Source organism: Sphaeroforma arctica (genome assembly GCF_001186125.1).
Source record: "Sphaeroforma arctica JP610 unplaced genomic scaffold supercont1.684, whole genome shotgun sequence".
In the NCBI taxonomy this organism is placed as follows: Eukaryota; class Ichthyosporea; order Ichthyophonida; genus Sphaeroforma; species Sphaeroforma arctica.
This window is the reverse complement of record NW_014039874.1, coordinates 1-11,206: the sequence shown is the minus strand read 5'-3', so window position 1 is coordinate 11,206 and position 11,206 is coordinate 1. Positions and strand designations below refer to the sequence as shown.

Genomic DNA, 11,206 nt, shown 5'->3' with positions numbered 1-11,206 from the left:
TTTTAGGCATGTCTGTTTTAGGCATGTCGTGCCATGTTTCGCATGTCATTTTCCGCTAGAATTTTCTGTCTTTCATTTGCGACATGAGCTTAGGCCTAAGACATTTTTAAATGGGTGTAAACAAGAGCCAAAGTCAAAGTCCGTCAAAATCCTACGATTCGTAGGATTTCAAAATAAATAAATAAATAAATTTAGGGTTAAATTTTTGAAAATCATACGATTTGTAGGATTTCTCGGTACTTGTGATCTTAGGTGCACAATTGACAATTAGTTGACGAAGCGAGTGAAAGAAAGAGATTTTCTCTCTGTTTGTCTTTTTTCAACAAATATTATACAGTTTTTATAATAAAAAAATCCTATTTTAGTTTTACATACATCTAATAAACTGATTCATATATATACAGCTTTTTCTTGCTTTTTTTAATAAAAGCATACATATTTCTTTGCGAAACAATACAACCAATAAAAAGTAAAAGCCGAATCTCCTCCGCGGCTCTGTCTCCGCCCTTCAGTCGTCACTCGTCACTACTAGTAAAAACGTTGTTTTTTTTAAATCATGTATATAAATAGATTATAGTTTTTCAGAGGATTGTCACTTAGAGTGTTGACTCATGAGTCATGACTGTTCAACTGTTGACACATGAGACTTGAAACCCACCTTGTAAATAAACCCAAAACTCAAACCTCAAAACTTGAAAATTGAAAATTGAAACTTGAAACTTGAAACTTGAAACGGTCACTTGAATTTCGAAATTTGAAACTTGAAACTTGAAACTTGGAAAATAGCTCATTTGTTTTGGAAAAAGATATTGAATTTTACTAGCCAAATATGGCAGTATGATACTTGCTAATCAAGCAAGAGTCCAATCATAATCATGATTTTCAATCCAAAACAAATTTAATTACCAAATAGTGTATATTTTTAAAAACCTAAAACATAAATAGAAATATCTAAATTCATATTTTGAAATTTGTGATTTGGCTTCTATTGTGGACTTTTTACGAATTTTGAAGAGATGACCAACAAGAAATCGATTTAGGGTTTTAGGGTTTTGGATTCGGATCGCGTGTACGTTTTTATAAAACCATGCGTTGTCTTCATTAGGAATTGGTTTGTCGACATGTGGAATGAATGTTTAAATAGTATTGCAGATTCTTACATCATGGCTGTTGGTTGTGCGTCAAGCTGGTCTCTGTCCTTATTCTAATTCTCTTCACACTTTCCAAGGGACATGTAAAGCTCAGGTATCAGTCCTCATCTACTACATAAGTATGGTTAGGATTCAAATTGTTTTGAGAGAGTACAAAACTAGAATTGAATAATATGTACAAATAGTACATGAAGTGACGTTTGTCAAATATACAGAATACAATGTATAATAAAGCTGGTTCTTGGTGTGTAGACGTGCAGTCGTGCACCCATGTGGTGGTGGGTGCCTGGTCACCCTGGTGCCAACTTTGAACTTTCCAGTTTTCTCACAGTTCTGTATTTTTTTTATAGAATAACGAAAGTCCAAGAAAATTAGAAAACGGCGGACTTTTGATACATTTTAGACGAATAGATTTGCTCTATTGTTGAAATAGTAATCAACTATTTTACTGATATAGTTCTCGTAGAGAGCTCAGCCCCCCCGCAGTGACCTGCACAATAAACAGCTAATAAAATTTTGGATTCATTTTTTTAGGACAGGCTATGTTCAGTTGTTCACAGAACTTCAGCGGCTCAGCCTCATAGTTACAATATGGCTTTGTATTGAATTCAAGGTCAGGCCGACTCCTCACAGTCAACGTTTTACTTGATTGAAGTTAAAACTTTTATTTGGGTTTCTGGCTTTTGGCTTGAAAAGAAAAAGAAAAACGTAAACTTATTGTTGAGGTTAGTCTCACATATTTAGTCTCAGAGACTCAGACTCCCACCTCAGGGCTCAGAGACTCTGACTACCAGTCAGTCCCAGACTCCCAGTCCCAGACTCCAGAGTCCAGGGCGTCCAGGCTCCCGCCAACATTTGTTATTTTTATATTTTATATCAAAAACAAAAACAATATACAAGTTTTGTTTTTATTTACTTACATATTTTGCCCAAAGATTGCGCAACATCTGTCACAACTGTTGTGTATAATTTGTATATATAAAAAATTCAAAAAAAAATAATTATAGAATATATGAATTCCCATATTTAGAAAAAGATTATGCAGATATTTCTGCCTTTGACTTTTTGTGACGGCTCTCTCTCTCTCTTTCTCTCACTAAATATTTAGTATAGTGCCATATAGTGGGGGCTACATAATACTAAATAATTAAAAAGACAAATAATAAATACGGTTCAAAACTTCAATACCCATTCTTGGTACAACCATGAGTCCATGAGAGACCTGAAAACTCTGATGAGTAAAACCATAGTCTTCTCAAAAAAAAGTAAAAACTCTTTGATTTGATTTTGGGACAATATAAATATGTGTGGAGCCGATTTGAGATTTGCAGCCTGCAAAATTTCACCCATGTATTTCAGAACTGAATTTTCGCCCCAAAATATTTTTGAAGCTGCGTCATCCTAATTCTGCTTACAGGTTACATCTGTATAGACTCTATAGTACCATGCTCATTTGAGCGGGTAGGCTGTGCATACTAGACGGGCAAGGTTGTCCTAAACGGGTGTTTTTATCTGTCGGGAGCCAACATTAGCGCAGCAGTCATTGTCTGCTTATCGCAATTATATATGAATCGCATAAAATCATGCAGCGACAGGTTCAGTAGGGCAATACATTTTTCAAGTTTACAATCCAGGCATGCAAGTCGTAAGAACGATCGCAGATTGTGATATAATACCAGACTTTAAAATATACGTGTATAGTGGTCAGACATTCGAGTGGGCGATCTGAGCGGCAACTAAAGTGATCATATTAGGGGATACAGTTAGAACCACAATAAGACGCAAAAGACAACAACGTTGCCATTTTCGGCGCCATTTTTATCATGGCCCACACATCACACGTGAAATACATCTCAAGTTGGTACAGCATTGAGTCGGCGTAGGCGACGATTGCTCCCTGAAAATTGATGTTTCGGATTTCCGTAACCAGTGACATTGTCACATATATTCAAGTAGTCTACGAGACCATATACTATTATATAACCAGCATTGGTGCGACGAAGCTTCAATTTTTGTACCAAATAATCCATAGGTACCCATGCAACGGCTCAATTTTGAGCCCTCCAGTGGTTCCGCACCATCAGCGGATATTCTATCACCAAAACATTCGGCACAAAGAATGCTGAGTGGTCCACATAGGCGTTCTCATGCAAATCCCAATCCATTTCCCCAACCTAAAGATGGTTCGAAATACTCTTCGCGTAGTAATGCTAGGGGGCATCTGTCGGAGGCATCACGTATGCGTGACTCACAGATGGATAGACAGGATATGCATGCACAAGATACTGAAAGAGCAATGAAACCTACACAACAACAACGAATGAGTAGTAATCCTGCATACACTAGCTCAGCGAAGAACAGGTACAACAATGACGCCCACAGGCCCGAGCCTCCACCGCCTCCCTCCTATTCAAGTACGTACCACGAGTACGATCGAAGTCAGCATGCGAGTGTGCCCGGCGCACAACGACCACGCACACAGCAGGTGGTCAAAACACCCATTGACGGCGACCACCAATGGGTATTCTATGGTCATGAAGGAGGAAATCAGCCGGTCAAGATACAACCACATCCTGCACCTCCACCCCTACCACCCCCACCCCCGCCGTCTCAGCAACTATCTACACAACCACCCCTTAGGCTCATCAGAGCTGCGATTAGCTCGAAAACGATTACTGACCGCGATGGTACTGGATCTGTTCGAAACGATACCCTTTCGTCGACTGGTTTAAGGGGAAAGAGTAGGCGGTCTCAGAAAAAAGGCCCAACTCAAACAGTCCAGAACAAGATGAAGATGTTCCAGTATCACTGGAAGATCGACAAACCAATGGTCAATTCGTTTCCCTTAACCGTAGCTCCCCACTCAAGCCAAGGTCAGGAATCAGTCCAAGGACGCTCTCATGCACAAAACCAACACCAAGAACAACTGAAATACGCAGCGACACATCTCCAGCCACACAGATCGCGATCACCGCACCCACGTACCGTTAGTAGAGGTGAACAGTTCATGAACGAGGCCAGTGAAACATACGATCAACCTGGTAGCACATTGGAGGTTGTACGTCCACGAGCGTCTATTTATACTCGTCCCGAGTCACCTTATGCGCGACCACCTGGCACATCTCACTCTACAACGAAACCGGTAGCCATACAACATCGTCTTAGGCCAGAGGACAACTCCGGCAACTACAGCACTAGCTTTTCAGATACTAATATTACGTACAAAGCGTCTCTGGAACACACAGATTATGAGAAAGAGCGCCCAACGGGCGGCACGGCAGTAAGGTTGGGAGCGTCTGCTCCAGAATACAAGCAAGGGCTTCACCCAAAGCTACTGATTAGGTATGCTTCGAGTAATGAGGGAGAAGATATATACCAAGACAAAGATAGGCCGCCTAGCCGGCATTCGAGCTCTGACTATATTGAAGGTGATGAGAGAGGGTCCAGGTCGGAGTACAATGCAGAATCGGATGTGAATCCAAATGCAAACGGGGATGAACCTATGACACCGCTGCAGATGTTGCTGATATCTGTGGATAGACAGTTGGTGATAGAGGGGCAGATGCTCGTCGAAGCATCTGACAGCGCCAAGTCCTGTCGCGGATCCAGATCAACGCACAGCAGCTTCAATCAAGAAGTACCGCCTGAAGTACCATCAGCAGTCCGAAATTCAGATGGAGTGAGCGATCGAGGCCCAATCGGCGGAGTTCCCAAAGTACGAGACAGGCGGACACCCACCGGCGCTCACAGGCACAGACGGGCTCCGTCGAGCAAATTGGCCACTACAGTGCCACACGAGGTGCTATTGCCCATCCAAAGTCAAAGTGAAGGAGAACAGAAGCGCAGTAGTGGGAGTGGCAGTGAAACGGACTCTATGTGATTTAATAGAAGTCCTAGAGAGTTTCGATCACTTACGCCTCGATAAGTAGGTGTTACACCTTATCTAGATTTGAACGAATATGTAGGATGCCTCAAATTTAAAGAATAGAGTTTACAAGTTTTAATGTACTTTGTTGATGATGATTGAGCTATACACGACCTCAAAGAATTGCCAAGTGCCAATAACGGTACTTATAATCCAGCGAACTCAACTAACAGATCTGAATATAAATGTTGCTACCTTGGGAATCTGATGCAACGGCGACTGACAAATTAACACTTCTAAGTTGGCTGCGAAAAAAAAAGACACCTAAGTAGGCTGAAAAGCTTGACACAGGCGCCATAGAATACCACATAGTTTGAAAATTGATATTTCTAATAGTCCGTATACCACGGTCGCTGTATTTATGTGTAGTTAGGCCAAACGACAATTCAAGAACCAGTCTGAGTTAGGTCAAACGATACAATTCAAGAACCAGTCCGATGTTTGATTTTTCCTAGATTCTGATTTCCAAGATCGCGGTACTTCACGGTATGGCACTGACGAAGACAAGGAACCAAGGGACGCCCCAGAATTGCAATTTATCAAACATTCTAGTCTGCAGAGTACTGCAAATAATCCACGATGTAGATGTGCAAATCGTCCTATGTTGCTGTAGTCGGGGAAGGCCGAATATATTTTAAGATTGATGCATACCTGTATTCAATTCTATAGGTAAAAGTAAACAAGACTGCAGTTAAAACTCGACAGCGTATCATATCATGTAACACGAATTTACAACTGCATATGTTACACGAATTCAAAACTTTGGAAGTAGACTCCCTGGGCAATGTATTTCTTCATTGTGCCTTTTCTTATCGTACCAAAGCCGTTCAAAACATACATACAGTCATTAACGTTTATACATAGAAAGTGCATAGCGCACCTCTTCACAAACAATGGCAAAACTCGCATAAAGTTCAAAACCTGTCTCGAGAAGGTTGCACATACTAGGTGTCAATAGAAGTTGGGCGACTCATTTTTCGTTCAATGGAAATTATATTATATAATTATCCACGTTATAATAAATTCAAGCGTCATTTGAACCTTCCATAGACTAAATAGTCAAACCAGAACATTTCCTTCAATAGCGGATTTTCGAACAAAGCTGATACTAATGACGAGCACTCTATCGGTCTTTGACGTGCTTTTTCTAAACATTGTTCATAGAAAAGTCTGGTACTACAATTCTAGCTATGAATTCATTCAGAACCACGTTGACGTATACGTTTAGAAAACAACATAACATACGAGCAAGTCATGTACGCACCGTTATCGGAGATGTAGTCCACCACTCCAAACTACAAAATACGCAGTCGTATATTCTTCAACTTCAAGCCTGATTCTGCACCGAGTATACTATAAAAGCACAACACACTCCAATTGAGGTCTAAGAGACGGGCGAACAATTAAAATAACTATCAGTGTGTAATATTAGTGACAACGTCATGGTAATTCAAGCCATCATAGCCTTCTGGACATTGAATTTTTTGAACGCTATGACTGCATGTATAGAAATACAATATATATTGTAAATACCTATAGCCCTCTTGTCAATTTAGAGGGTTATGTCTTACATATGATATGTAAAATACACTAAGTATGTTCTTTTTATAAAGCCATGGCCTTCTTCTAAATAGATCAGTAAATATTTACCACCTAAAGTGCGTACTTATTTTGTCTATATTTACAGCAGCTTTTAAAACCGCCACTTTTTGTTTTTATTACGAGTCTATGTACTCTCTCTAGGAGAGAGAGAGAGAGGACTCTGAGGAGTCACTCTCGTAGTATTTAGTAGTATGTAGGACTCACTCAACTACTAGCAGTGGGGCACACAACCAAGAACCGGGGTCTTCCGGTGAAACTTCACAGCATCACCCGCCTCTCTGAGAGAGAGAGAGACAGGAGAGACTGAGCGAGTAAATAGAGGGTATACAGTATACTATTTACATATTTAGTATTCCCGAAAATAATTGTTGTGAAAAATGACGAGTCATAGTGCCATAGTGGCTTCACAGTTCACACCTCTGGGCTCTGGCAGTGGCTTGTGTCCAATGACTCAGATTTCGCGTCATCACCTTTGCTATATTTTTTTATAAAAAAATACAAAACCCTGCCGCTATATTACATGTCTATTTATTTATGGGATGTTTTGCATGGAGCGAGGGATCAAATATCTATATAAGTAGCGATCGGATCACTCAACACTTTAACAAGTTAAGTGTTATCAACTGATATACTACTACTACTTCTGTTGCTACTACTAGTACGACTTCTACTACCAAAACTACTAATACTACTACCACTACTATTATTATTGTTATTACTAATACATTGCAAATAGTTAATAGGCCAACTTATATATATCAAGCATGTATACTGTTAAAGTAGCCCTAGACGATGACGTACGCCGTATCCGTGCAAATAGCTGGGCAGACTTAGACGCTCAAGTGAAGGACCGTTTTCAAATAGCCGGTTTTGTCGCGAAGTACACCGACGAAGAGGGTGATATGGTAAAAATTTCCAGTGAGAGTGAACTGGAGGACGCCAGTACCAGTAAGACAGGTGAGACTCTCCGTTTGTTTATCACAAGCGCCACTGATAGAGACGATAAAGAGAAGGCTGCTTACGAAACCGAGAAGCATATCGATGCTAATAGTTACGTCAGTGTTGATCTGCCTGCGTCTGAAAGCATCGAAAAGAATTCTGGCTACACAAGCCCCGTGCCTCGGCCCACCCCACGCATGGCACCTCCACCTCTATCGCTGAGACCAGCTGACGATGATAAACAAGCGTCAGAATATACTACCAATGCACATCTCAAGTACAACAATATCGAAGACCAGGCATTTAAACCTCAGCGCGTGCCTGTGCCTGGCCCTGTGCCTGTTCCACCACACAGTATGGCTAACTCAAAAGAGAGTGCTAGTGTTCCTACTGCTGAGAAGGGAAACACACCCACTCCCACCCCAGGGCCCAAGCCAACACGAACTACGAGTGGCACTCAGCACACAGACCGTGATAGTGCCCACACATCTGCGAACACCAGCAGAACTGATCGAACAACCAGCAATGATACCACAAATACCACGACTGGTGAGGATCAGCCTAATCTGTACAATCTAGGTGTAGAGTTTATGAACTGCTTAGGCGTCGATTTAAATGCTATGGGTGCAGGGTTTGGCATGAATGGACCCAACACAAACACACAGCAGCGACAGGTCGACTTCACAGCCGATGCAAACGGTGCGAATACCACTCAGAATGCGCCGGACTTCGCTAGAGCGGCTGGCACGTTTGTGGAGGCTTTGCCCATGATGATGAACGCGTTTAATACGACTATGCAGTCTATGAATGCTAGCGCAAATGCAAATGCGCCTAACAATGACGCTACGTATACGGGATCGCACGCCAATTCAAATCCAACTGGCAATGCGTATTCGAACTCAAACGTGAACAATCGAGCCCCACAGATGCCCACGGCTGCTGACATGGCGGCTTTGGCACAGCTGTTTGGTGTGCGACGCTACGAGTAGGCATGAGGCGGTGTTGTAGTAGAATTGGTTGCTCCTTTGATATGCGCATTGTGAAGTGAGGAACCATCTAAGTGCTACCTCTGGATATAATTGTATCGTGTTGAGTTATATATTAGAGATATACCATCCGATACAATATTATTAAAATTTGGATATATACAATATGTTGAGGTGATATTTAGATGATAATAAATAAAAGGATCGATGCAAAAATGAGTTTTAAGTTAAAGTAGAGCATCATTTGGAGGGAAGAGAGGTGTGCAATTAGAAGCACGTAGCAATATAAGGTCACATCACTTTATCATTTACTGACGCGTTTACCCGAGGACATCAATACATTCAAGGAAATTACGGACTTGAATATTTTTGATCTCGTAAAATATGTACAGGATTTATCGTTTTGATAAAAACTTATGGTGGTTCATTTCACGATTCCTTTATATATATATATTATATGTACTAACTAAATTTAATCTTGTTCCCTGGAGCATTATACAGGCAATTCGCGGATTCCTAACGCCTTGTCGATCATCTGCGGAAGTTGCAATAAATAATTCGTTGAAATACACACAGACTTACAAGGTTAAATACATGAGCATGATCCTCCCGTGAGCGTCCTGCGCACGAAACCTCACTCAGGCGTTCACAAAAAGTCGAAAGAAAACACGGAGGATGTCAAATGGCAAAAAAAAAAGGGAATCAAGCGCATGTGACTTTCCGGCTTGCATTCGATGAGAATATTGAAATTGTGTCCTAACGTTTAGAAAAGTATTGGTCTAATGCAAATCTTTGTCTGTATATAGAGCCGACCCTCTTCTGGCATGTGCACAAGCAGTCTGAACATTGATACCACAGTACGTATATACGCTTACATCCGATATTCCAGGCATGTTGAGTATATTTCCAATTATGGGTAGCCGCCTCAGGAAGGTGACGATTGTGGGGAAGAAATCACTGCAAAGTGAGGAGGCGTAGATGCGTAAGAGAGTTTGATAAAATTGCAAGCAACCCCATGGTGGTTGCATTTAAGCTAGATTCAGGAAAGTTGTGATGAGTTGGATATCATCGACCCAGTAAGGTGCCAAAACAGCAAGCTTCGATAACTAGTGTGCACTATCAAAGCGACTATCCTAGGTTGGATAGTAAAATAGTGCAGAAGATTGACATACCCGAATAAGTTGATGAACCCGAAAAACTCTATCGCCATTCCGAACACCGGATATCCTATAAGTACTAGCATGATACCACCGAGAAATGTGACGGCGCCTTTTAACTTCGCCGGTCTGAAGAAGAACTGGATGGTCTTGTTGATACCAATTAGTGCTATAACTCCTGCTAAGAACATTACCTGGTAGAATACAGTGCATATAATGTGAGTTGAGATACGGGAACACAAAACGATTCTTTAAGCCGTTTTCGCACATATACATATACGAGCACATCGAGAATCAAACGTGCTCGCATATATAGAGGACATGCTATAAAGTCTATCACCCAAACCTTCCTTTCCCAAGTAGACGTTGGAAACGAAGCCGTCATATGACATGTTACAAAGGCAACACCCAAACTCCTCCCGTATCATATCGACGCTAAAATGAAGCCCGCATTTTCTATTTATAATAGTATCCTGAATATTGAGGTTGAGCCACAGATTAGGGAGATATTGCAAGTCGACCTATTAAATTTTGACACCTTTGCTACAAACTTTCCCCGCGCTCCCCTCCCCCGGACAAAAAACTCGCACGCTTTCAAATGCGATTCAATGAGTTTAATCTAAGCCATGGAAACAGCGTCCTGATATAGGATTAACTAGAAGCACCATCTCGCGGATAAGTACAACGTGATTTCTCCACATACACAGCTTCCTTTCAGACAGACAAGCTTATATGCACATACTAGTATCCGGCAAACTAATAGGCAGAATTCAACTAGGTGCAATCAAATTGTGCTATCAACAGTCTACAAAATATACATGACAAAGTTAGATTTTCACGCCGCGTGAATGTGTATGATTCCCTTCATACGTACATTGCCCATCGCCAGAAGTGCCCTATCGAACATCATCAGCATTCCCAGCATTAGAAACAGGGAGCCGAACCCCGTAAGGCCAATGCCGATTTCTGTGGAATACATTGGCATCAAATATAAAACTTAGGACTGTACAGACAGAAAGATGTGTGGGGATGACACACATCGCGGGTAATGGTTTGCAATCGATTGTTGGCCAATTATGACGTTTGTGCACGTGACTTTAAGTCTTTTGTTTATAGGAAATACGAATGTCTAAGTCCGAAAATATATGTCGTACATCTTGTGAGCACCTCAATATTACAGTTTAGTACCGAAGGCAATAGGATGAAACCCTATAAACAACTGGTATTAAGTTAATCAATGTGCGACATAGCTCATACTTCCCACCCATCATTGTTTCAGAACTCAAAAATAATCATTGCAAAGCACCAACTAGAGCTATACGCATCAATATCGTCGAGAGAGCTTCAGAGTACCCCAGATACAACCGCAAAGTAATATATACGGGACGTATTCCGGTAGCAACAAACTACATACAGATTAAAATAGATACACAGACCCGCGTAAAT

The 11,206-nt window shown here is 41.1% G+C and overlaps 3 protein-coding genes across 3 annotated transcripts; 2 read left to right on the top strand and 1 right to left on the bottom strand.

Moving 5' to 3' along the window:
• Positions 1-3,189: 3,189 nt before the first annotated feature.
• On the top strand, positions 3,190-5,280 carry SARC_08034 (hypothetical protein; the record flags this gene model as incomplete). Its single annotated transcript, XM_014298000.1, has 1 exon — positions 3,190-5,280. The coding sequence occupies one exon, from the start codon at positions 3,190-3,192 to the stop codon at positions 5,029-5,031; it is 1,842 nt and encodes a 613-aa protein (XP_014153475.1). The 3' UTR covers positions 5,032-5,280.
• Positions 5,281-7,292: 2,012 nt separating this feature from the next.
• On the top strand, positions 7,293-8,822 carry SARC_08033 (hypothetical protein). The gene has a single exon (XM_014297999.1). It carries the CDS (start codon positions 7,443-7,445, stop codon positions 8,604-8,606), a length of 1,164 nt encoding a protein of 387 aa, XP_014153474.1. The 5' UTR covers positions 7,293-7,442; the 3' UTR covers positions 8,607-8,822.
• Positions 8,823-9,096: 274 nt separating this feature from the next.
• Positions 9,097-9,951, bottom strand: SARC_08032 (hypothetical protein; the record flags this gene model as incomplete). The annotated part of the gene is made up of 3 exons (XM_014297998.1): positions 9,097-9,138; positions 9,479-9,560; positions 9,776-9,951. 3 exons carry the CDS (start codon positions 9,949-9,951, stop codon positions 9,097-9,099), a joined length of 300 nt encoding a protein of 99 aa, XP_014153473.1.
• Between the last annotated feature and the right edge of the window lie 1,255 nt (positions 9,952-11,206).

Excerpts from the sequence above, each read along its gene's own strand:
- SARC_08033 (XM_014297999.1), top strand. The coding sequence starts at position 7,443 with ATGTATACTGTTAAAGTAGCCCTAGACGATGACGTACGCCGTATCCGT.